We start from the raw sequence: 27,137 nt of genomic DNA, 5'->3' as shown, positions 1-27,137 counted from the left end.
GAAAATTATGTACTTTCGATGCTTCCCAGTCTGGAGCCATAGCTTTGATTAGCCTCACGGTCTTTGGGATGAGCACGGCAGGAGCTGAGCTAAGAGGAACTGGACATGGCAGAACCATTTAAGCATAAGAATAACAATTCCTAGTGAAAACCAGAACAAAAGGGCATTTGGAAGAAGTCAGGGAATAACCTGGGAGAAAATTAAAATGAGACGAAAGGGAAAACTTTGGGCTTTCATAGTACAAAAGAAATGAAGTCTGATGGGAGTGGGCATTCAGGGAAGGAAAAGGTTCATTTGTCATTTAGCATTTTTAATGGTTGAATGTGATTTATTTCACAACTGCTGCCTACCGGTTTTCTTTTTCTGTGGTCAGTTGTTAAAGCACACAGCCATCTGCCTTGTTTTCGTATTATGCTTGTTTACATAAACTAGATGAATATTCTCTGACTGTGAAATGCATGTTCTGCATGACTCCATTTTCACCTTTTTTTTTCTTCCCCCCTTTTTATTCTGTAGATTCCACCAGTCTGCAAGCAAAGATCATGGCACCGTCTGGGGGGAGATTATTCCAGGCAGTTATTAGAGGCTTCAGAGGTAGGTACAAATTGCTTCTGTTGTTTTAATTATGGAAAAATAACCACTGATAAAACTGACTTAAGCAGCTGATATCTTTTGAGGGTCATTGGGACTTCAAGGCATGAAATCTGCTTAGATTGTTTTCTATAATATTTTTCTTTAAACTCTGAAAAGTGACATTTTGATTTGGGAAACCCTGAGGTCTGCTATCAAACCACATTACATAAAACGAGGTTTCTAAAGAGCTTTTACATAATTTGAATCTGGAAATAGTTAACATGTAGCAGACCTTTTTAAAAAGAGTCTGCATTTTGTTTAAACGCTTTAACAGGTCTGTTGTTTTCTGACAGGGACTTTGAAATTTAATCTGGACTAATGTGGAGTGGTAGCGAGTTATTTTTTACTACATCTGTGCACATTAATGAATTCAGAAATGTTCTCCATATTTATTTAACAGGGATCCTTGGCCGCATGCTAAGAGAAGTGAGCATTTGTTTTTAATAAGCAGGTTCTTTTCCTGACTGCACCTGTACATGTCTTTTACATTTCTTTTCTTTGTTCTTTAGTCTACTTTTCAGTTTTTAGGTGTCCGTTGTAAGCGTCTGTTGTCTTTCGCTCCTAATGCTCTTTAATGCTAGATTTATAGTCTCTCTCTTATTATTGTTTCCTTAAGCAAGGCAAGGTTTTTAGAGAGAGGTAGTATCTTTTAATAAAGCAAGCTGATACAGCTGGAGAATGAGGAAGGAAAAACAGACCAATGGCTCTTCTTCCTATTGGTTTTTATTTACGTGCATGTTCCCTGAGGTTCTTGCAAATTGACTTCTCATTTTCACACAGATCCTGCCGAGGTGGCGGCTGCTAGAGAAGAGGATGTGTTGGCATGGTCATGCAGGTGGAGGGCTTCACACGGATCCAAAGGAAGGGGTAAAAAAATCGCTTAATTAGTATTGCTCATTACATAAAATGGGATCAGATTGTCTCCTCACCCACTCCAAGAAAAGTAACTGAAGACCTCAAGCAACGATTTGTGAAAAGCTGTATTGGTGTATGTGTGAACACTGTAGCGGAGTAGGCACTCTTTAATTGTTGATGTAGGCTTCCTAGCTCTTAAATCACTACATTGAAGTACTTCAGTTTTAATAAAAATACAATCTTAGTGTCACACACTTCTTTGAAATTGGCTGGCGGTATGTCAGACTTCTTTTTTTAATGGTAAGAGGGTTCCACTGTAATTTATTGTGGTTTGTTATTTGATATTTCCTATGACTTGACCTTCAGGATGGCAGAAATCAGCTGGTGGGTACAAGTTAGTGCATTGGTTGGTAAAATTACACTTGAAGTGAGGAGGGGAGAGAAGTAATTAAACTTCATGAATTTTTATTTGGCTTTAATGTTAATACATCTTTGACTGTATTTGTATTCAGGAAGCACATGTTAAAATAATTATGATAGGTCCGTAAGGAGAAGCAGAATCTTTTATTAGACCAAATGATTACAGTTAGAAATGAGGCAAGCTTTTGGTTAAAACAGCACAATATAAACTTGGCATGATTAAAATTGCAAAACACCGGTAATACTAAGGAGTGGGGAACGTTCCTTAACGTTAAAGCTCACTAGGAGTATGTTAGCCAGAAATTCTGGTGTCAGCTGATTATTTTTTTTGACTGCTGAGCTGTGTAAATATTCCAGTGACATTCCAATCTTGGAACTTTTTTCTTCCAATAAATGAAACGATAATGTAATTAATATGGGACATCGTCAATTAAGGCTGTTGTCTAACTAAACAAATATCAACTCTTCAGGATTGTCCAGGAGAAGGCAGCAAGAACTACCTGTAGAGGAGGTGAAATGCCTCAAGAGTGCCAAAACCAAAGAGTAACGTGGGGTGCAAAAGCCAAAAGGTTCTGAGCAGAAGTGAAGGGAAGGAAACATGATGTAACAAGTGCGGTGCTTGCACTTGCTCATGCTTGTATTCAGTGTGTAAAAGTCCTGGCATCAAATTTACCACGTGAGAATTTTTTTTCCCTTGGGCTTATGCTTGTAGGAAAACTGCAGGCAATACACACGTCAGCTCTGTTACACCTTTTCTCTTGTTCAGAATTTTTTTGACAAGCCAGCCTGTTCGGTCTGGAAACTGCCTTTGAGACTGATGTTTTAAATTGTCCTTTTTACAGCAGCTTGGGGGGATACAGGACTGAATGCTAAAGCATAAACACCGAGCATGAAGGGCACGTTACCTTCCTAGTTACTTGTGAGATGAGAGAAGCTTCCACATCAGTGTTTTTACAAAGTCATTTTTGCTTGCAGCAGTGGCTGATGTGCTGAATACTGCAACTGAAGGCAGTATTTACTTCTGCTGGCTTTGTTTTTTGGTGCGTGTGTTAATCTTCTTGTACACAGAACAGACAGGAATAAAAGCTGTGATGCCTGACTTGTCGCTAAGCAGACATATATTACTCTTTTATGGAAAGACTGATAGTTATAATGGAGCCCTAAAAATTAGCCTTCCCGTACCACGATTTCACTCGGTTGCTGTTCAGCTTGCTGGTCGTTGCTTGCCTTCTGCGGAGGAACGGGTAGTGTGAAGACAGAAGGTTTTTTTTTCCCAAAGTGTGGAAGGAAGATTCAGGCCCTGGTCTGACATTTACTTAAGCTGATGAGGCAACTGAAAAAAGAATCCTACCCGCTTCCTCACCTTAGTAGTTTGCTACAGAAGTCAGTGTATGGTCAGATCATAAGCAAATGTGATCTAGGTGAAAAATAACGTGTCCAAACAGTGGGAACACCCTTCATAAGCAAATGTGATCTAGGTGAAAAATAATGTGTCCAAACAGTGGGAACGCCCCTCTGCTTTTTGTCATGCTGCTGAATTTATCGGATTTTTTTTGATTCTTTTTACTGAGATGAAACCCTGCAACAAACACTGAAGGGTTGTCTGTTTCCTCAACTGAATTGGTTCATCAAGGTGTTTCAGGAGCTCCAGGGGTGGTCCAAGAAATGGGATGGGGCTGCACGATCGAGTGCTGCAAAGAGAGGAAAAAGCAGGGGAGGAAGCAAGCTGTTGGTGGTTTGGAGAGAATAACCTCGCGCTGATGTAAGACAGCTTGTGCCAGTACAATACGGAGGATGATACGGCTTCGTGAGGGAGTACACAGAGAGCCAGAACCGAGTCATTTTTCCTTCATCAGCAGTGACACCTTAAATGCAAGTGAAACTGCCTTTTGCTTCCATCATGCTCCTGACAGCTCATCATCCTGGCAGAGGTTTTATCCATAAAGTCACAGGGTCAGCCCAGCGAATGCTTTGCAAGGCTCGGTAATCTTGGAGATTGTCTGGAGGAAGGATGACTTTCTTCTTTTCCCCTCCTTAGGTATTTTGAAAGGTCCAGAACCTGGATGAGATTGGGTGGAACAGGGGACAGGAAGATGGTTGATGCTCATTCCTTTGCAGTAATCCTCAGTGTTTGGTTGCACGTTTTAGAAACATGCTGCATTCAGAAAAAAGAGACGACTTTTCTTCTTTGCTCCCTGCTGTGTTAGGTTTAGAGTCCTTTATCTTCCGTTCCTTCCATTGCTGTAGAAACAGGCCTTGGAAGGAAATCTAAAACATTGCTGCCACTTAAAAGGAGGTGAAATAAATGCATCTCTTAACCTTTTTACATACCACAGAGAATCAGAAAAGGGCCTGAGTCCATTAAACAGATTGCTCATTTTAATTCCTAATGTTGCCACTTGCATATTTAAACCATTTTCAACTCGTGTTTCTGTACAACAGGAACATTTATTTCATGGTAAACTTTGATGTAATATGTGTGCGTTTTGCATCTCCTTTGATAGTTCTTCTTGTTCTTTTGCAATGCCTTTGGCAAATGACTGGCTGCTTCTGACTGGTTTTCCGAGTGGATTTATTTCTGTCGCCGTTCAGAGCCACGAAGAAGCGGAAATAGGTTGCTTGTTTGCAGCCGGTGTATTTTGTTCTCTTTAATAGCTTTTCGGTGCAAAGTCTCATTACCCAATAGCAACATATAATTAGAACTTCTTTGGTTGCACTAGTATTTGTTGTGTTAATGTGATGCTTTTTTTTTTTTTTAACTTCCTTTTAACCTGTAAGTGGTGATCAAAGATATTTTCCAAATGTTTGAACTGCTCTTTATGCATATCCTTGGCTCAAATGGAAAGATTCATGTATATGCTGCAGCAGATCTCCTGAGTGAGTAGGACTCAACAAAAGTAATTTTGCATCCTCTTTTCACTTACATACAGATCTTGCATATATTCTTTTTCTTTTTAAAAAAAAAAATGTGCTTATACTGTGTAATGCTTCAGTACATTTGCAGTTGTTGCCAAAATGCAGTATCTCTTTACCCTTTGGTTTTCCTTGAAGCTATGACCAGAAACACTGAGATTAATTTTGTGGTGCTTTTAAAAGCTTCCGTTTAAAGGCTTGACTTCCCTGGTTGCCTCAGCAGACTTAATTTTAACAGAACATTCCTTTCTTGCTCATTCACATTGGACCTTAACATAGAGTTTCTATTCTAATTTGTTTTATCCTCAATGTTGAGGAGGGAGCATTTAATGTATACAGCCTAATGAGGGAAAAGTAAAATATATATTAAAACTGCCCCTTTCTACTGACTTTGGTGACGAAAAGTCATCTTGAAAAGGTGTGGACTAACTTTTTGCTCACACCCCCTCACAAAATATTGCCTGAAATGGAGAGATTAGCTGCTACTTGCTGTTTTAGATAACTTTCATGTCTTTTAAGTGAACCCCAAGGTAGCCAACACAGAAAAACAAGTCGTTGATACTTGTGCTGTATGTTCCTGTTGTGCTGTTATTCTAGATGGGTGGTTTGGGCTTTAGATAATACATTAACTTGGGAGTTTAGTGGAATATAGCTCAAGTGTAAGTAATATGGGTATCTAGCCATCTGTGAAATAAGCTGTATTGCTGTAAAAAATACAACCAAACCTACCACCAACAGAAAAATAATCCCCCCCCCAAAAAAAATCCTCCAAAAGCCATAAACCAAAACCCCTGTTATTTACCAAGAAGACTTAACTGAATTGTGGTTTTGTTTTTTTGTCATTTCATTTTTTTTTTTTTTACTTTTTACATTTTCCCTGCTGTTGTTTCTATGCTCTATTAAAACAGAAATCTTGACAAGATAAAAAAGAAGGGTCAATTTATTTGTTCTGTGAAATATTTCAGCTCTGGTGAATTGTGGCTTTCTGTACTTGTGCTCTTGAGGACATGTGGATTAAGAACAATTTATCTCTTTTAACAGCCTGTCATGGATGTAAACCAAAAAACCCAGGACTTGAAATTTTAATATGCGGTCCTAGTCTGAGACACTGTGAAGTGTCTGTTGCCTATCAAATAAAATACAGAAAGGATCCAAATATATAGAATTAATTCTTCTTTGTACTGTTATTTTTCTTCCTGGGGTCTCTTTATAATGCAGTGCCCTTTGCTTGTTCTTTCCAAAAGCTGAAGGAGATAGATGCCAAAAAGATTATCAGAGCGATGTTGTCTTACGTGTGGCCCAAAGACAGACCAGACCTGCGAGCCAGAGTGGCCATATCTCTGGGGTTTTTGGCAAGTGCAAAGGTAAGAACAGCTACTTTGTTGTACAAGGTATTGCTCATCTGAGCTCGGACAAGGAATAATTTTCTTTTTTGTTATTTCAGGGCTTTTGTGATCTTAAGATGTCAATCTCCTGTGTGAGGAGCATGTAGTGCTAGAAATAATGGCTTGGGCTGTTTAACAGTGTGTACACAAGTGATACGCGTGTGTGTGGTTAGGGAGGTGATGGGGATGACCAGAATTTTTATTTCTCGTGCTCGCATCAGTTTCGTCCAGGATTTTCCATTGCTGAGTAATCATTTAAATTCCAAGTTCTGCGAAATGTGAGGTAAAGGCTGCTTTCAGATTTTGTCTTCCTGTGTGGTGCTGTATCTGTCAAACAGGATTTCTTCAGAGCTCTGTCCCTCCTTCTCAGCTTGAACATGAGCCACATGGTGGTATCTGCTCACAGCTCTGCCCGTGCTCTGGAAAAGGGGATGGCAGCTCCAGTCTTTCCTTGGTGTTTCTCTGTGGAATGACAGTGGAATTTCTGTTGTTTCAGGGACTGCTCTGGTGTCCTAATATGAAAGCAGCTGTATAACTTCATTTTTTATGTTGAACGATGCTTTCCTTCAAATGATTTTTCTTGTAGTCCTTGGATTCTGCAATGGAGGACTGCTCTTACCTTTACTTCATTGTGTATTAGATCTTGCTGGGATAAGCTGAAGTAGGTGCTACTTAACAGAGAATTTTAGCACTTGAGCAAGTTGCAGTAGCAATTCATTAACATTGAGCAACAACGCTGTGTTGTGGAGTGAGAGGAACAAATTTCAGCTGTGTAGGTGTTGCAAGAAGAGCCCTTGGAAGAGAAACGTGTGCGTTTACTGGAGCTGAAGAGGAAAGGCCTCTTTGGGTCTGCAGCTCTTTCTCCTGAGCGCTCTATCGGGTGCGAGCTGGTGCTGTCTGCTGCAGATATTTTGAGTTGTGCTGCTGCTGATAATGCCGGTGACACGTGCAGAACATGGCAGGTCTGTACAAGTAAACGTCTCCCGCTTTTGTATGCCGGTGTGAAATCCACAGCAAGGTTTTCGATTACACCTAAACACTGTCTGGGAAACTATCTGCTCCCAACGCAGATGCTAGGAGCGTTTAGATTCTGTTCTCTGAAGTTGCCCTCGCAGTAATAGTATAAGTGATGTGTAGTTAAGAATATCCCATTTAGCAGATGGCTATGAGAATTCTTCTATCTCGCTCTCGTCTTTTTTTTTTTCAAAAAGCCTCTTATTAGTAAGGTTGTTAATAATCTGAAGACAATTTTGAAATAAGTTGGAAGTATTTTTTTCTTTTTCTCTTCTACTTTTCACTCCACTTTCCTAATTTGCAGCGTTATATGAATATGACGGTGAATATGAATCTGGAATGTAATTCCACATGTGGCAGCGTTGCACCTTGCTTTTAGGAAATCCATTAATGTTTCAAGCAGCTTTCTAGGGTGTAATAAAACCAAAATTGCTGGCCGGGATGTCTGACTCTTACAAATAGCTCTGCGTTTGGTGTGATACAGAGCTGTTGTATTTCTACTGGGAGAGATGTTTTCCCCTCTCAGAAAATTGGACACTTAATTGTTCTTCGGGGAAGTAACTGGATGTTTGGATCCCTCTCTTAAGTGTTCTCTTAAATTTCCTGCTTCAGATTCTGTACAAGGCAGCCGTGATGTCCAGAGCAGATTCCCAGAAGCAGAACAGAAAACCTGTTGCTTTGTGCAGGTTTTCGGAGAAGCCTGTTAAAGCAGAAGTGTTTTGTGAGAATGTTTGTTTTGGCAAATGAGGGTTTCACTGGGGAGATACAGACCAAGCTCTCTACAGAATATATATTATAACTGGCTGGAATGAGAAATTGCCTGGATGTCTTCTAGCTATCCTTTGCTAATGCTCTTTGTTTTGTTCGGGTTCTGTCGTAACAAAGCTGTGTTAGAACTCAAACGCTTACTTCTGAATAACTGCAGTTTAACAAGTTACCCCTCAGCTCCTGAGCTGTGTCCACTCTTCCCTGGTGGGGCAAATATTCTTCAATTCCTGCGTGCTTTCTGTGTACTAAGGATGCGCCTAGTTACGATTGCCTAAGTGACATGCCATGCTCTGCTGCAAAACTACAGCGAGTCTGTCCTGTCGTTGAGCCCTGAACATCTGCTTTTCTTCCAGAGAAAACTTAATGGTCACTTTGTCGCAGAGAAAATGAGATACAAATGAGTTTACCTGTAGCTTGCCTGCACCGTGCATAATCCTCTAGGGTTTCCTCATTAGCCCGTTGGGGAGCCTTTTGTTCTGATTGCTTGTGAGGTTAATTACCGGCTGCTTGATAGACCACACAAGCGGTTTGGTCAGGGTTCTCTGCTATAGAGTTGTGTCAGCCCAAGAATGTCAGCGTGTCTTGCTCCTCGCTGCAGCCCTGGCCCGATTTCTTTGTTCGCTATGAACTTGTCAGCATCTGAGGGATTCACATCCTTATTACGGATTTGATCCAAAGGCTGCTTGTTCTAAGGGCTCTCACATAGAGAACTAAATGATCCTGCTGCTAATCACCTTCCCCAATACAAAATACTTGTGTAGGACTTTGGGCCAATTTACTCCGAGTTTGACAGAAGAGTTTGCTGAGGTTTTATACCTCTGTATTTATCAAGTTGAGCTTCTGGTTAGACGAAAAAAAATCCAAATGGTGACTCTCTGAGACAGAGGCTGTAGGGTGGCTTCAGAGTGTGTTTTTTTTTTTCTAAGAAAACTTCAAAGGAATCGCAGCGGAGAGGGGGGTTATGAAATCCTCAGCCGCAGGAAAAAAAATTAGGAGTTCACACCAGGTTTCACTGAACACAAAAAAAGCTGGAGATCGTAGCTCTTTGTCCTGCTGCTTGAGAAATAAATTGTCTCTTTAAATCTTCCGGTTCAGTAAAATTCAATTTCAAAACAAAAGCCAGTTTGTGTGCAGCTACTCAAGAGCCTGCAGTTACAGTCTGTCTTGACTCCTTTTGTGGGGCCCAGTTGCCTGTCATTGAACAAATTATTGTGATTTTTTTGGGGGGGGGGTTCCTTTTTGTCTGCACATAACCGCTAGTAGTTTTGTTCGCCTTCAAAGTGAGCTGTTTGTACAGCGGTTTACAACTGGGAGCTGACAGGACGGAGTCTGCTCTAGGGCTAGTTAGGTCTTTTTTTTTTCCCCTTGGAAGATTTGTTGTGTTATGACGTGCTTTAAATTTTCACCTTAAATATTTATAACCTATCTAGATGTGTGTGATCTGAAAGATGCAGCAGGAAGACAGGTGAGAGGAGTACACGAGGCGTTATCTATGTTTTCTGACGTAGACTAGCCTGCTTGGGTTCTACACACCTGGTTTATCTTTTTCCACATTCCCACTCCTGCTTTTTGATTCTCTACTGGGGTATGTACGAGAAATGCTTCTCTGTTTCTCTCATTTTTTCTTCTATACCACAAGAAGAAAAAGCACTCGAGCTTCTGAGAAGCTGGGTTAAACACATAAATACGACGAAATGGCTCATCACGTCTGGCTGAGTGTCGTGGGCTTTGGCCTTTTGGTCACAGACCGAGCACATCTTGGTGTTTGAGCCCTTTTCGTGGGCTCAGATGGAGTTAGATAATTTCAATAAACCTTCAGAAAGTGATAGCTTTTTTTGAGGAGTTTAAGGTGAAAAGTATTTTTTTCATTTTGAATTTTTTTTTTCTCTTACTGGAAAAAGTATGTTTCAGGTCATCGTTAAATTCAAAGAAGGTGTTTAAGCCAGATGCTTCTTCCCTCTTTTGGACCATTTTGTAGCTTCTTTAGCGAGTTTTTCCACCAAAGTTGTTCAATTTGTACATTTATATTGGTCCAGAGTCGTATTCATGTCAACATTTCTCACTGAATTATTGGCAAGAGAAGAGTTCGCTGTAGACCAGTTGTTGGGGCTCAGCCTGTCACTAATTCATCATCTTTATTGAACAAGAAATGTTGGTAAGAGCAAAATGAAAGGTAAGCCTGTTTGTCTTAAAAGTAGTGTCGTTCCTCAAGGGAATAGAGATGATGATGCGCTGTCAGCTTAAAACAACGCACTCATTTAAGAAAAAACCCAAACCACGTTTGAACTCCTTTAGGTGTGTCACGTTCACAGTGTAACCCGCTGGTAAGGGTGGGCAGTGGAGGCGAGATGACTTCCCAAGCGCTATATTTGCTTTCCAGTAAATTCAGGCAAGGATGAGCTATTCAAAATTAGAAACGGAAAATGCACAAATTAATAGTAGAAGTGTCTTTTTTTTTTTTTTTTCCCCCCTGAGAGTTGTGATCAGACTTTCAGGCGTTAAGAAGAGGAGGGAAACCGAGGCGGACACACCTGTTTGACGTGGTAGCTTTTTGCAGCGTGCGGTGCTGTGGGTACGCTTGAAGATTTTTGTTGCGCCGGGAGATCTTGACTACTAAGGGACAGCTGTGAGTTGAGCAGAAATCTGAAGTTTTGTTTCCATTGGTGTGAACGTGATCTCATTGACTTAACAAATTGAGTAGGAAAGGCTTGTTTCTAATAATGGCCTCTCATCTCTCGCTATAAACTTTCTAAGATTAACTCTTCTTTTAAAAAAAAAACCTACTGGAAAGCAGGCTGTCTTGATTGTTAATGAAACACAATACTGGGCTGCCTTGTTCTGGCTTTACCCTCCAGGAGTCAGAACAACTATAACCTGAGACCAGGCTTTAAATTTCATTTAAAACTCTATCGGGTAGAATTAGATGGATGTAAAAGACGACATTTCTGCAAAATTGTAGGCTGTTACCGGTTAAATTAACTGCGAGTGGAGACCTGCGGTTTAAGGAACACTTCTCTTTTCTTTCCATGGCCTTTAAAATATCCGGGTAGTTCTGTTTCTCAACTACCTGTAGTGTAACAGAGTCTGCTGAAGAGTAAAATCCCCGCAGAGGGATTTGTGAGAATCTGCAGCAAATCAAGACAATCTGCATGACAATATCCTCACTTCTGACTGAGCAGTCTCTCGCAGGAAGATCTGCTCTTAGTCGGGTTGGCCATCGCCGTAACACACCCGGTGCTATATTCTTCTTTATTAAGGACAAAATGCCACCAAAAAATTGAGTTTCAGGAATTCTGAAGGGAAAATGAAGGGGTTTTTTTAATGAGACTAGGGAAGGGAAAGGGGGATTTGAATTTTCAGTATTCTAAAGATTCAAAATCTCTGTTAATGCATCGTCACTTCTTTGTGGGGCTTTATGCTGAAGGTTTAAGCATGTAATGGCGGTAACCTGCTCGTCTGCGGGGTATAATTGAAGTTATCAGACATTATTTATGCTGCCGGTTTGATGGTATTTGTTGGCTTTCTGCAGATAATGCTAGTCTTGGTGTGGCTTTTTTCTTTTTTTACCTTTTTTTTTTTTTTTAATGGAGATTTCCACAATTCTGATCTATTGAAAGGGGAGCTATTGCTGAACACCTCTCAGGTTTGCGCTGGATAAATTTCTAAAGAACGTGTTTCAAGTAGGACCCAATCTTTCAGCTGTTTTCTTTTTTTCAGTCACAAACTAACCAATAATAAACTCTCCTAGATGCTCTCAGATCTCATCTATCTTCTCTCAGGAGGTGTCTAGATCATGCTATTTTGAGAATTTGATAATTTTTTTTTCCTGCTTAGTGTATTTCCTAGGGGAGACATAGGAGGGAAGAGGAGAAAATGGATTCCTTCCTCATTTACATTTAAAACTTGCCTAAAACAATTTAAAAAATAAGCGGAACATTTAAAAAAAACCTTTTTTTTTTTTCTTTAATCCTATAGTTAAAAGAAGGATTTTTAAAACTCCTGGAGAAGTACCTGTGGTTTCACAACTTAGAGTAATCTGCAACACTCTGGAATAGTTGGGACCAGGGTGGTTACTGTAATTAGGAAAAGCCTGTCCTCCGGCTTCAGGTTGGACTGAAGTTGTGAAAAAGTTTAACACTCTTTTTCCTTGAAACCTGGTTTTATCCAGTTAATTTACTTTTTTTTTTCACTGGCCTTTCAGCTCTGACAGACGTCCCTAAATACAATTGACATCTAAGTGGGTATAGGAAACATTTGGTGGAGAGAGCTGAAATATCTTCGTCAATCTGTTTTCGTTTTTTTGTTTCTTCTCGTGTAAGATAATTTGTCATCTACTCACAATTTGTTTTTCCAAATATTGAAGAAAAAGCCCCAACTTTAAGCAAAGTCATCTCATCGTAAAGTATTTTAACATCTGCCATGATTATAAGATCGTGGGTTCAGCTGTTAAACTTCTCTACTTCATTTTCAAATCTTAACAGTGAAAAGCGATTTGAATTAATTAATTCCATTAAGTGAGTGAAGTTTGACGGTAAATTTCTTTTCTTGGTGGCACGAAGGAGCGATGTAAGAATGGAACATCAACAGGACAAGAATTCTATGGTTTCTTTAAGATTTTCAGTAGTCTCTCAGGCTGCAGTTGTGCAAAGAAAAAAGATCTTAAGTGAGTCTGTTTACGTATCTCGCTGTCTTGCTTTTCGTATGTGGAGGAGACCCCACTGTTAGAGGGGACGCGTTTGGGTTGTGGTGCTGGTACGAAGCGATCTGGTGCCGTGCTGTCGGTTCGCCTGCAGCCGGGCCGGCGGCGTTTGGTTTGGAAGCTCGTAGCGTCTCGCAGGCTGTACGGCAGGTCCCGTGTGCTGCGCTGCCAAACGCTGGGGCTGATGCAGGCAGGAAGTTAATGCTCAAAGGGATGTTGCAAATGGGAAGCATTATTTAAAAATTAAATTTAAAAATCAAAAAGTATTAAGTTTTAAAAAATTAAAAAGCACATACTCAATATTGACAGTCAGAAAAGGCAAAGGACAGATTAACTTTGACTTTGCAGGAGCTTTGGGTTAATACATCTCGATTGATGCCGTGTTAGCAAAAGGTGGGCGAGTTGTTTCTTTTGCGGTAGTAGTTCTTTGTGCTGATTATTGCCTGCGGCACAAAGAGCAAGCAACGTGTAACGACGGCAGAATTTAGCCGCGCTGGAAGCACGGGTCATGCAGCGTCTGCTCTTTGATTCGTTTCCCAGCCTCGCCGTTGCTCTCCAGAGCGCTCAGCCTCCGTTTTTGTGGCTTTGCAGTGTACGATTTGAGGGGGGGTAGAAATTAATGTTTAAAAGGAGCTGTTGAGAGAGACAAACTAGCACCGCAGCCCCAGGAGGTAAAGACTTGATAGGATGGAGAATATTGTGCTTGAAATCAAGAGCACCATCTCACCTGCACCAAGGGGTAAAGAACTAAATGGAACAGTAAAGCAATTTCAGAAGAGCTGGTCACGCTACACAGCTGTGTTTTAGAGCTTAGGGACTAACCGGTGTTCTTATGCTTTTAGGCCATGAATATATTGGTTCCCTTCATGTTTAAATATGCAGTAGACAACCTCAACCAGGTCTCTGGGAATGTCCTCAACCTCAGCGCTGCGCCGAATACAGTGGCCACTGTGGCAACGGCTGTTCTCATCGGCTGTAAGTGCTTTTCTCCAATTTGGCAAGAGTTAACGTTCTCCTGCGAGGGCGCGGGGTAGCAGAGCATTTGGGATGATTATTTTTCCTAGTTATTTCTGTGTTGATATCCATTTCCAGCGTTCTGTGATCTTGCTTCTGGTATTGCAATGGGAAGAAGAAGAAAATAATGCTTACAGAAATGATTCTTGAGTATAAATCCTCCCCTTTCTTATTACCAGCTGCTAAAGAAACTGATTTAAAATGTGTGCGCGATGGTTTTGTCAATGAAAAATAGTGTAAAATTTTGGACCAATTAAGTATAAATTACGTTTGAGCTAGAAATGTTGAAAATATATAAAGAGTGAGTCTAATGTAATTTCACGCATGAAGGGAAGCTGGAAATTTAATGATTCTCGTTTTGTAAACTTTATTTGTCTTTTTTTAGATGGTATCTCAAGAGCTGGGGCAGCCTTGTTTAATGAAGCTAGAAATGCAGTATTTGGGAAAGTAGCACAAAATTCAATCCGAAGGATAGCGAAGAATGTTTTTCTGCACCTTCACAACCTGGATTTGGCGTTCCATCTAAGCAGGCAAACCGGAGCTCTGTCAAAAACCATCGACAGAGGAACAAGAGGCATCAGTTTTGTTCTTAGTGCTTTGGTATTTAATTTGGGGCCTACGATGTTTGAAGTGGCGCTAGTCAGTGGAATTCTGGTAAGTGGTGTTTATTCATCAGTTGCAATTGTCTCATTTAGGAATAATATATTGATTTTTCTTCTACTGACGTTTACTGAGTGTTAATAATAATAATAATAATAGAATTTACCAGGTGATTGTGGAAGCAACTACTGCAAGGGACAACCATCCATAATTTTCAAGTATTAGTTACTTTAAATCGGCATCTTTTGAAATTATTTTCACGTTTAACGCCTGTCTTCAGCCAGTAGTATTTATGTGGATAGTTTTTAACGTTGTTCTTCAGAATTGTTGACAAAATGAAGTCAGGGTAGTAAACTTGGGCGTACATGTGCCAAATATGTGTGGGTGAATACTGAGGCAGTCCAGGAATGTTGTGTGTCCACGTGTTGAGGACAGGGGAGAGAGTGATTGTTGACTCTCTTCTGAATACTGACCTTATACAGAACTTAAAAGTGAACATTAGCTCTCAGAAAATAAGCTGCTTCTTGCAGGTTTCAAACTTAATAAGCTCAATTTTAACCTCTTATAAATCACTCTTACTGTCTTTGAAATCGGGATCTTAGGGTATCTGTATGCTAAAAAATTGAATCTTGATTATCTAACTTAGACTAAATGACAAGCAAGAACTTTGTTTATTCCCCTTCTTTTTAGAAGAACTTTGTCAAATCTGAATGTAACAATATGGGTTAAAACCCCTCTTGGTGTTGGGTTAAATTTTATAACCTTTGGAAGTTGCAAATCAAGCCGGCTGTCAGCCAGCCTGCCACAACGCTTTCATTTTTCTTCTCACGGCTTTTCTCTCCTGATGTACCCTGAAGGAGAGAAAACGCTTCATAAATAGTTTTTTCACAGCCATTTATTTCTTCCTCTGCAGTCTTCAGCTTTCTTTCAAAATGCACTCAAAAAGCATGTAAACAAATGCTTACTTGCGATGACAGCACAAACATCAGCAGCATTTATGGATTTTAATGGCAAAAATAACTTTTTGGTATGATGTTCTACACTAGCTCTTGGTTATCTCCTCCAGACTTTTTATCTATACCCTTCTCCTTGCTACTTTCCTTTTGTTTTAGTCTTAAGCTTCTCAGAGCAGGGAGCACGGTGGGAAGAATCTTCAGAGTTTTGTCTAGGACTAAGCTGTTGTAATTTTGAGATGACGGTGAAGTTTTCAAAGTCGTGACGATGTTTTTGTTTGTTTTTTTTTTTTAATTGTATTTTAACTAGTATTACAAATGCGGTGCCGAGTTTGCGTTAGTAACCCTGGGGACGCTAGGAGCCTACGCAGCGTTCACGATAGGAATTACACAGTGGAGGTAAGGCTCACCCTCCGATTCCTCAGGGTGCTTAGTGTTATCTCTCCCTGAACTCTTGACTGCATTAAGCCTTCGTTTTACAGGACGAAGTTTCGGATAGAAATGAACAAAGCGGATAACGATGCAGGCAACGCTGCGATCGACTCGCTACTAAATTATGAGACTGTGAAGGTAAGACCAGTCTTCATTACTGGGCTCTTTGTCTTCTGTCAGCCGAAGGAAAATGAGTCATAAGATTCATCTTTTCTAGAGCGACGTATTTGGAGCAGTAGCTCACTTTTGAAACGTGATTCATTTGAAGAGTACTACGTGGGGTTGACAGAATAGCATGAAAGTTATCAGTTGTGCTTGGAAAAATAAAAAGTCCATTTGCTAATGAAGAGTGCGAAGTTGCTCTCATGACTGAATCGTCTTGACCGTCAGTTCCTGCAAAATGTAAACTTAGGCTTGAAAATTTGCTTTTCCCTTGTTTGCAAAATTGTCTTCTGAACAGCAGCCTGCAACGTACTGTCTTCTCAAACGACCATGTGTACCCTTTTCGTTACCTGCTGTGGTTTGTAGCACCCCATTGCACTATTCACAAGAAAGAACAGTCCCCTGTTGGTTCTCCTACTGCCACCATTAAAAAAATCCTGTGGGCACCTTAGAAATTGTACAGGATCATGGATGTGCTGTGCTGCTTTTAACTGGAGAGCTAGAACTGGGGTGAGAAGCAGTGGAGTTACCTGTGAAGGACTCAGAAGCCGATGTTGTGTGGAAAGTGCTATTCTAGAGAATTTGCCATCATCACAGTAACAAGGATGTTTTAGTATGTAGAAAACGTGATTTTTTCGTCTTCTTAGCGCCTAGTTGCAGCTTGTGTTTGGTTTTGACATTAATCAGGTAGAAGTTACGTGAGAGAGACTCCCAGTGTTACCAGAACACGAGGATGGTCGGAATCTCCATAATATCTCCTCTCCCAGTGCAGAATGGGCAGGGATTTGCTGATGGTTTTTACCTTCTTTCACTAATCTCTTATCTTCTTTCCTCTTTAGTTGTTAGAAGTGTTAAAGAGGGGTTGTGTGTATATCCGTGCACGTAGTGCGCTTACGCTGCATTTTCCAACTAGTTAAATGCACAACCTAATGTGTTTGAGAATGTGACATTTCCTTTGTTTGTGTGCTTCGTAGTATTTCAATAATGAAAAATATGAAGCCCAACGGTATGATGAATTCTTGAAGACATATGAAAACGCCTCCCTGAAGACTACCTCGACGTTGGCTCTCCTGAACTTTGGGCAGAGCGCGATATTTAGCATTGGCTTAACGGCCATCATGGTGCTCGCGAGCCAGGGCATTGTTGCAGGTAACTCATCTGTCTCGAAGTTAAAAATTGCTCTCTTTTTCCCTTAATTCATCCATTATAGAAGTGTTGATTTTAATTAACTTCTGGTGGATGCAGTAGGTAGAGGAGTTACCCTGTGAATAGATAAGTCAGTAGGTGCGGATTCTGGCTGTCGTTAAGAAAATTTGGAAAAACTTTTAAGCCGGGTGGTAGAAATACGGCTTTAAATCATCTTTCTGGGCCTGTTTGAGCTGAACTGACCCAGCACTTACCTTTAGCTACTGTGTCCTCCTGAGTTTTCTCTTGATCAGCGTATTTGATAGGAAGCTGCCCAGAGGTTCTCGCTGGATGTTTTATCGGCTCCATTGTGTAGAGTATGAAAGTCCTCTCTTGATCATGACAAATTCTGTCATTTGGATTTGAATTTGTCTGTGGTTGTATTTAAGGGTGTCCTTCCAGATCCTTGCTTTCATATATTAGTTTTTCTCCTTCTACGTTTTTCGGGCCCCTTTGTTTCCCTTCTTTCTGTGGAATTTACAACTTTATAATTTGATGTTTTTCTTGACTATCCTGACGCGCTGCTTGTCTTATTTTTCCAGGTGCTGTTAGATCTTTTTAAAATGAAACCCACACAAACGTTGTCATTCATTTCAGGCACCTTCCTATATAAAATCTGATCTTCTGGGAATGCTTTTTGTTTACTATGTAAACATCTACTTTTAGAAATGAGCTAAAAGAACCTAGACTTGAGTCTTATTTTTCTTTAAATTGTTTGGTGCTTCCTAACGAGACAACCCTTCAAGTCTTTTTATTCTCTCACATCCATTTTTGTCTCAAGGCAGCCTTTCTGTTGGAGATCTAGTAATGGTGAATGGATTGCTCTTCCAGCTTTCTCTTCCCCTCAACTTCCTGGGAACAGTGTACAGAGAGACGAGACAAGCCCTTATCGATATGAATACCTTGTTTACACTTCTCAGCGTAGATACTAAAATCAAAGTAAGTAGTAGCTTATTTTCCTAAAGTATCTGGGTAATTTCCTGGGGGTTTTTGCTGGCAATGCCGTCATTTCACCCTGTTTGTTACCTTCTGGCTTTAATTCCTATTCGAGGATGAGTTGTCGTGTGAGGATACTGTTCTGGCTCCTCTTTAAGCGCTGTTCGTGCAATAGCAGCTGCTTTTTTTTCTTGCAGAACCTTTCTGTGACAGCAAAGGTTGCTTCACAGAGGCTGTGTTTGCACAGAGATTTTTTTTATTTTAAGTATTTGTGCCTAGTGCTTGAATTTTTGTTTGTAATTAATGGTGCAGAATTTATTACCGCAAAAGAAGTCGTGAAGCAGAGTGTTTACAGCAGAAATTTTTCCCTTCTTTGGGGGAAAGGAGGAACAAACCAGTTTCACTTGTGTGACAGATCATAATTATTTTCAACATACTCAAGCTGGAGTGTCTATTTGCCTTTTCCTGAGCGAGGCAATGGACCGTTCAGCTTATTGAACTGCTTGAGGTACGTCCCAGGCAGCATATAAAGTGGCACTCTTCTTTTAATAGGACAAAGAGCTGGCTCCACCCCTGCAGATCACACCACAGACTGCTGCCATCGCCTTTGATAATGTGCATTTTGAATACCTGGAGGGACAGAAAGTCCTTGCTGGAGTGTCTTTTGAAGTCCCCGCAGGAAAAAAAGTGGCCATTGTAGGAGGTAGTGGGTCAGGGTGGGTAAATGGACTAAATACGCCAGTCCCTGATGCAGAATTTTGTTTCTTAAATGCATTTGTTCTTGTGTTTCGCTTTTTATTAGTTTTCTTTGTGACATCAGTTCCGTTTCGAGATTGTAAATGGCGAGCTGGGAATGTAATGTTAACTTCATTTCTTCTCAATTTCAGGAAAAGCACAATTGTGAGATTATTATTTCGTTTCTATGAACCTCAGAAAGGAAATATTTACATTGCTGGCCAGAACATACAAGATGTCAGTTTGGAAAGCCTGAGGAAGGCAATAGGAGTTGTACCGCAGGTAAACCGCGTGGCCTTCTCCCCAAAGAGCCCATTGTACAGGAATTCTCAGTATTCTGACACTGGTTCGATGAAGGCCGATCCTAATGCAGTGTGATTGTCTAGTTCCTTTGGCAGTCACCAGGCTTCTTGTCCCCCACCGCCTCCCCTCAGGAATTATGGTTTTTATGTGCATCATCGGATAGATCCAATTTCTGAAATGTGTTTAAGCCTCTTCATGAGAAACTGCCTCCAGCTCTATAATTGATTGCCACCCATAATGAGTTAGCGAAGTGGTAAAAGTATGCATGACATACATTTTGTGTCCTAAATATATATATATACACACACACACACATATAAATTCAATTTTTGAGAAATTTCCCCAAGTACTTTTACCTCGAGGCTTTGTAGAAACATATAAGCTATTTCCATATTGATTTCTTTCATGGTAGTTTTTTTTAACCCTTGTTCATGGTTTCTTGGTCCACCTAATGTTCCCGTAAACGCAGGATGCTGTTCTCTTCCACAATACGATCTATTACAATCTGCTCTACGGCAATACCGGTGCGACGCCAGAAGAGGTGTACGCGGTAGCAAAACTGGCAGGAATCCACGACGCTATTCTTCGAATGCCAAATGGTTACAACACTCAGGTTGGAGAACGAGGACTCAAGCTCTCGGGTAGGTTCTTAAGCGCACGAGTCCTTTGGAATCTGTGGCTCTCTCAAAGTTCAGTGCAGAGTTTATTCCTCAGGCTTGCTTTGAGCTTATTTACATTATAATGTGATAGTAAGGCTAAATATTGATACGAAGATCTGTAGTTTAAGGCAACTGTAGCCTACAGGGTATTTAAAGGAATATGTTTTCAGGGGGTACCATTAAATGAGTTGGTATGTCAGCGTGTAGCTGCGTCTGAGCAAAAATGATGTTTCTCGTGAGGTGTTTGGGTTGTGGGATGCGTGGGAATGCAACTGGGAACCTGATGCTTGTGGCATTTGCATGGAGGATGCGATCGGCTGACGTATGTGCATCGACCTTCCAAACCCGAGTTCTTAAATCTGACCTTGTGACAGCTGCAAGGGAGGCAGCGTTTTGATTTTCCTCTCGAGAGTACAGCAGGCAACGGGCTGTGTTGGTGCAGCGGGGACATTTTGGCCCCTGTTCATGGTGAAAGGGCTGATGCTCCCAGAAATGTCAGCTCATCTTGGGCTTCCTCGGATTGTGCATTTAATTAATCTTAAACGCAGCTGTGTGCTCAGCTCTTGGGGAGTTTGATTCTGTGTGTTTTTGCTTGCGCGTGCAGCTTTAGGCTGAAATGTGGAGCCAAGGTGTCCACCGTATCCCGGGGGCTTTTCTTAGATCAGTGTTTATTAAGGCATGTTCTCTCCTGGTAGGAACGGAACGTTAACAACAATATAACTATTAAATGGAAGGCTTTGAAGACTTTAATAAAACAATGGAGGGCAGGTGCACAAGTGCGGAATGTTTGCATTGCACACCAAATGTTTAGCAGATTTTGAGTTCTCAAATGCACCTGTTTTCCTGTCTGTAGAAGTTGTCTTGAGTTATTCTTGAGTAGATGTTGGCTGTGAGAATTGTGAAAGAAGGAAACTAGTCTGAAACTTGGTTACATCAGAAACCAACAAGCGGTAGATTGCACAGTGGAGGTGATTTTCAGTCTCTTATTCTCCTGAATTTTGTACCGTGATAGTTGCTGGTTAAAGCTGTTTGGTGTGAATACTTTAAATCTGGGCCATTATGCGGTGGAAAGTGAGATGAGTTTCAGGGAGGGACTTGAAAGAGGAAAAATGGATGTGCAGGATGCATGGAATCAAATACAGCAGACGCAGGCAGAGCATTGCTTATCTGCAAGAGAAAACAGAGTGTATTTGTGCAAAGTTACTGAACAGGGCATAGCTTAGACCGGGCAAATGAGCACGTACTCCCTGGTGTATAGTGTGAGTTGCTGTAGATCGTTATTAGTTACCTGCATTGTGTGATATCTTATGTAACATGTACAGACTCTTATCCTTAGTAACTATGATGTGCGTAAAGAAAAACCCAAAAACCAGAAAAAAACCTCCAACCCTCAAATTAGTTGTGTCCACTGTTGAATTTAGCGTATCACAATTGTAACTTTTTTTTTTTCCTCCTCTCTTTCCTGTCCCATTCAGGAGGAGAAAAGCAAAGAGTTGCGATTGCCAGAGCAATGTTAAAGGAACCACTTATTTTTCTCTATGATGAAGCCACATCATCTTTAGATTCAATTACAGAAGAGGTAAGTTGGGATTAAAAAAAATTTACATAAAACTTAAGTGGTGTAATGATGTGTGAGTCTGATGCTTTCTCCTTGTTCTTTTTGTCGGATTGCTGTCATGCATTTTCCTGGTATTATTATTATGAAGAGATGGTGTGTCTGAGCACTTTTGCTGAAGGTCAGAGCAGAGATCCTGAGTCTGTCTACCTTGAGGCACAGTGAAGAATATCAGCTTTGTCTTTGGGGTTATTGTCGATTTTACACTCTTGGGGTCCCATTGGCTATTAAGTGTTCACTTCTTGAAACTCCTGCAAATATCTCACGTGGCCACAAAGTGTGAAGCTTTTCAGTCCGCTTTAAAAGGTGTTTAGATGACATCTAGCACTGATTAAAAAGTCTTACAAATAACTCTGGCGTAATGCCGGACAGAAGACCTCTTGTTTGTTGCGCAGCATCTTCCTGAGATGCAGAGCAGGTGGGTGTAACCTGCAGTGCTGGTACTAATTTGTATTTATTCCACAGGAAGGGCCCTGAAACATCTGAGCGTCATGACATACATGTCATGACGCTACCGCAGTGGCCACATCAGGCTCCATGACTCCATCTTTGCTTAAACGCACACCTCTCGGCACCAGCAGTAATTTCACAAACTAATGTCGTCAAAAACTTGAGCCAGAGCTATGTTTTTGTTCACTTACGCAGATCATTGAGCGGATTTATTGACCTGTAATCGCTAAATTACTTTCATTTTCCAGCTACGAAGAAATCGGAGTGCAAACTGCGTGTCCCTGCAGTCCCTAGGACAGCTTCCTCACCGGGCCAGGGATGCTCAGAGCACACGCAAATCTCCAGATCTCTACTTGAATTCTTTCTCTTTTTTGCTTCGCTGTATTTGTTGCGAGAATCATAAGCAGAGCTGAAAGGTTCACAGCAGAACTGCGCTTTAAAGACGCAGTAAATGGAAACGAGCCCTTTCTGCAAATGATGTCTGGAAATCGAAACGTTTTCTGACAAACCCAAGCGCTTTTCAGGACAATACAGTGGACACTTGAGTTAGTGTAGCGAGGCACGAACTCCCAGTTCGTGCTGCTCGCGTCTCAGTGCGGTTGGGGAAGGTGGAAGGCGGCTGGCAAGGGCAGCAGTGGAAAGATGGATAATTCCCAGCGTTGCTTTAACTTTGTTTCATGCTGACATGATACCGAGAGGGATTTTTTTTTTTTCTTTAACTTTCACTGATTGATTGGCAAGTAGGATGATAATTCATTGTTTTCACGTGCCGTTGTGTTAGTTTTGCAGCATGGCTGTGCAGGAAGGTTTCTCCTGAGATCAAGTAGCACTTTGCTTCCTTTGCCTCTTGGGATGTCTGCATTTTTCTGTGAATACAATTTTTTTTTGGCAATTTGAAATATTTCATGCTTGGGATTCTTCTGTTTTTTCTGTAGATACTTGGAGCTGTTTCTTCCTGTGAAGCTCTAGCAGTACTGGAGAGGTTTCTCAAAAACTTACATTAATTTGAATATTTCCAGACAGCACTTCCTTTCTCTTCCTACCACCTAAGAGTATGTAAGAATTTTATCTCTATTTTAATCTTGCAGAATATTCTCAGTGCCATGAGGAACATGGTGAAGCACCGAACGTCGGTTTTCATTGCTCACAGGTTGTCCACAGTCGTCGATGCGGATGAGATCATCGTGCTGGATCAGGTGAGACGATCGCTCGGGGATGTGGAATTCTCACAGAACGGCAGCATTTGTTTTAGAGACTCTGTGTGTGTGTTGTGAGATATTATACCCACTCTTCCTGGAAATTCTGTCTTTTGGAAATGGACCATGTTAGAAAATTCTAGCCCAAGCTTTGCTTTCTCCATATTTCTCTTTGCAGCTCAACAGTTTATCAGTTGCCGAAACTCACACGTGTGGCTCTCTTGTATGTTGTGTTTTTACTTCTTTTGCGTAATTCAGTTCATTACGTGTTCTTTCTGGAGATTATGACAAATTTCACGTGATGCTCTGAGGCTGGTTTAACATTACATGTTTTTAATTTACTACATACTTCTGTCAGATTCGGTTTCCTAATGTGCTCCCCCAATTTATGCTGCATTCTCATTACTCAGTGTCTATTTTTCACGTGCATCCATTGTTTTGTTTTGTCTTTCAATGGAAAGAGAGAGGACGGTGTGTTCTGTTTTCATGCAGATAAAACTGTTGTAGGATTGTTCAGTCTAATTATGTTATAAATCTGAACACCATTCTCTATTATACATGTAGAAAAGTGTAATTATTCCCTTTCTCTTCTAAGAGAAAAAAAAAAAAAGGTTCCAACATTTGATTTACTAATATCACTGTTCAGCTCTTACCTCGTATTCAGTCAGCCCTAAGTCCATTTTCTTTACTATTCCCCATATCTGACTATAGATTTGCAGTAAACAAGTGCCCTTATTATAGCTTTATAGTTATTCTTTTAATGGATGGAAATAGAGCGCTCTAATCTGCTGGCAGATGTTAAATTTATCTCTGCATTCATTTAAGTTGCTGTTTATGTGCTTATGACCATAGGTGTGTTTGGTGACTAAAATAAGCATCTCTGAAAGAAAATAAATTACTCCTACAGTGTGTTAAATGATTTTTTTTGAGGAACCACGACAGAATCTTGTGAAATTCACAACTGTCTTTCATATGAAGTTGAGATTTGTATAGCCATCTCAGAGTGAAGTAATGGAATAAATCACTCGTGCTGCTCTGAGGAGTTACTTGGTTTTGATCTCTTTGTTTCTTCAGCTTTCACTGAAAAAATCCTTTCCTAAGGTGTATCCTTTACGTAACTGCACGTTAAAAATGCAAATGTTTGTTGTTTGTTGGGGTTTTTTTAAAGTGTTGTAAGACGATCTGCGACTTTTTGTTTTCGATGCCAGTTTTCACAGCTTACCAGGAGTGTGTTTTGTGTTACAGCGTAACTGTTACAGGAGAAATAAAAGCACAACCTCAAAGTGTAGAACAGCCAGGGTGCTCCCTTCCGGGACGCAGGTCGTGAATGAGTCAGGCAGCTTCCAGCGCCCGACTGCTCCGTGAGGCGTCGCTGACGTTTACTCAGCAGAAAGTGGCCTCGTGTCAGCCCGGCTTGGTTGACGAGCGCCCAGTTAGCGACTGGATAAACCAGGCTCGGCGGTGGAGATGGGATGAGGTGGTTGTGAACAGTTTTGCTTAGCGAGGGGAATTGGTCCTCGCAATTTCAGCACCTTTACCCTAGGTAAAAATCAGAGTCATTCTCGAGGGAGTAAACAAACGTTTCATTCGTGGTGTTTATCTTGATGCTGTGAAGCTGAACAGAGAAGTTACGGTTTGAGTGATTGATCACGAGTTAGTAAAAAACTGCCGCAACTCAAAAGCCCAATCCCTCCTACAGTGAACTCTAAATTAACCACTTAACTGCAGAATTGAGTTACAAACTTCATGTTGGTCAAGGGTGCATTTGTTAGATCCCCCCGGCATGACTAGTAACAGAAGCGACAAGACCCAAATCTTTTCCCAGCGTGCTCGTCAGCAGCTGTCACAAGGAGGTAGATTTAATGGTAGGTCAGAATTTAGAACACCGATAAAACCCGTCGTTGTCTGTCCAATTCTATCTCTGCCCAAAAGAAAGAACAGCCAGGCAATGAATACATTATTTTAATTCAAAGTCAGTGAATGTAAATGTGTATCTCAAAGTGAAAAGATGAGTCAGGTTTTTTTTAGGAGTAGCGTTGTTTCACTGTCTGTAGGATTTGAGGTGTCCTCTCTGGCTGTTCCTTCCCTTTTCCACAGTGATAATTATTAAATCTTCGTTGCTCTTAAGAGTAGCGCGGATGAACTGAGCTGCTCACTTGATTTTCCTGACAGCAATTGCAATGGCGCAGGTTACTGAGCACCCATCTAAAAGCACAATTTACACTGACAGTTTTTAGGATTTGATTTTAAATGTATTTTGCTCCTCTAGCACAAATCCCTCTCTGTGTGCTCTTTGCTTTCAGCTTCTTAGCGTGTGTTTGTTATCAAGGAAAGATAAAAACATGTTTGTTTTGGTACTTTTGTGTGACTTTTTGTTAAACTAGTGGTTTAACAGCTTCCTCCTCATAAAGAGGTCTGCATTTGCTTTAGATAGCTCTTCCGGGTTAGATAATGAAGCTTTCTGTGTTGGTGGGCTCTAAGTTTTGGTCCGGATGGACAAAAGGCATCGCTGTTCCCATGTGTGTGAGTTGGAGAACGCCATAGCCCCTTGTTTTCGTCTTGCCCAACCCAGCGTACCACATCGTCAGTCTTTTATTGGTATCCCAAGATCCTTCTCGTTAACGCTTGCCATGATCTGTGCTATAATACCGTGGCCTGTGTGTTGGCAGCTTTTTTATCTTGCTGAAGATCTGCTACCCTTGATTTACTGACTTACTGCCCTTCTTTTGCAGGGGAAAGTTGCGGAACGCGGTAGACACGCAGACCTCCTTGCAAGTCCTAACAACCTCTACTCCGAAATGTGGCACACGCAGAGCAGCAAAGTACTGAATAGTCATAACAATCCCCGTTGGGAAGAGAGAAATAGTCGGATGTCCAAAGAGGAGGAAAGGAAGAAACTAGAAGAGGAAGTTATGAATAGCGTGAAAGGCTGTGGAAACTGCTCGTGCTAAGCGTGGTCCTGGATTCATCTTCTCTAACAGGTTAAAATGCACAAGATTGCAATGAAGCGCAGCTCTTGGTTTTTAAGTCAGCTTCAAAAACTTCCTGGGTTTTTGCAGTTTTTGGGTTTTACAGTTCCTCAGAGGGACATAATTTCAACCAAAGGAGTTCTATTTTTATGTCTTTGGAAATCTCTAATATTCAGTGGCATCTACAAGAGCTGAGCTTTTTCAAGAACTTTAAACTTCTCAAAACCAGTGTGATTTATGGCAGTTTTTAGGCATTGGTAAATTCTCCTGGTAGTCGCTTGAGGTGGATTATTAAACTGAAAACAGATTTGGCCTTGATTCACATTATTTCTCATCATTAATAGTTGATAAATATGTCATGTTTTAATTATAATTGGGCTAATTTGAACTCATTTGCTAGTGAGCAATTTAAATTCCTCAGTGGTGTTCTGGTTTAAAATGTTCTTCCTTGTAAAGAATAAGAAAAGCCTCAACAAAATATTAGAGGCTTCTAGTAGCAAATGAAGTGTTGGAATTATCCATCTCGCCCTTCAGAATGCATCTTGTACTGGTTTATCAGGAAACATAGTGGTATTATCCTAAAAGCAAACTAACAGTATTTCTAAGAGCTGGCAAAAATCTGGAATTGACAAAACGTGTGAATTCACAGAAAACATGCAAAAAGTTGTAAGTAAATACGAAGAACCACAAGTTTTCCTTAAATGAAAAGGTCCGAGTTCAGGATTCTGTATCCTCAGCGTCTGGTGCAGCAGTCAGAGCAGGATGCAGTCACTTCTGTTTCAGTCGTGGGCTTAGGGAGCAATTAAGATTCAATAAAGACTTCCATAAATTTCTGTTATGTTATTAATGTATGAGAAAATGACCCGGATGATATTGGAAGCGTTGCAATAATAATTTCCTCATTTCAACAGCCGGAACTTCTTCACTGTTGAGAAACCTCGTTGCCATTTGCAGGACACTTGGGCTTTTGTGGCAAGGTTTTGGTAGTGGGGGAGGCTACAGGGGTGGCTTCTGAGAGAAGCTGCCAGAAGCTTCGCCTGTGTCTGACGGAGCCAACGCCAGCCGGCTCCAAGGTGGACCCACCACTGGCCAAGGCCAAGCCCGTCAGTGGCAGAGGTAGCCCCTCTGGGATAGCGTGTTTAAGAAGGGGAGACGGGTCGGGGGGGAACGTCACACCACCAGCAGCAGTCAGAAAAGAGGAATGAGAATGTGTGAGAGAAGCAGCTCAGCAGACCCCAAGG

At 41.0% G+C, this 27,137-nt stretch overlaps 1 protein-coding gene across 1 annotated transcript; it reads left to right on the top strand.

The window, feature by feature from the left end:
- Nucleotides 1-522: 522 nt before the first annotated feature.
- On the top strand, nt 523-26,207 carry ABCB7 (ATP-binding cassette, sub-family B (MDR/TAP), member 7). Its single transcript, XM_009871439.1, has 15 exons — nt 523-594; nt 1,414-1,500; nt 6,066-6,185; nt 13,530-13,662; nt 14,087-14,355; nt 15,565-15,653; nt 15,737-15,824; nt 16,823-16,997; nt 17,815-17,972; nt 18,522-18,685; nt 18,857-18,986; nt 19,477-19,648; nt 21,142-21,245; nt 22,820-22,927; nt 25,660-26,207. The coding sequence occupies exons 2-15, from the start codon at nt 1,447-1,449 to the stop codon at nt 25,876-25,878; spliced, it is 1,983 nt and encodes a 660-aa protein (XP_009869741.1). The 5' UTR covers nt 523-594; nt 1,414-1,446; the 3' UTR covers nt 25,879-26,207.
- Nucleotides 26,208-27,137: the final 930 nt, after the last annotated feature.

The sequence above is a fragment of the Apaloderma vittatum genome, unplaced genomic scaffold (genome assembly GCF_000703405.1).
Source record: "Apaloderma vittatum isolate BGI_N311 unplaced genomic scaffold, ASM70340v1 scaffold22376, whole genome shotgun sequence".
In the NCBI taxonomy this organism is placed as follows: Eukaryota; Metazoa; Chordata; class Aves; order Trogoniformes; family Trogonidae; genus Apaloderma; species Apaloderma vittatum.
This window is presented reverse-complemented; position numbering and strand designations above follow the sequence as displayed.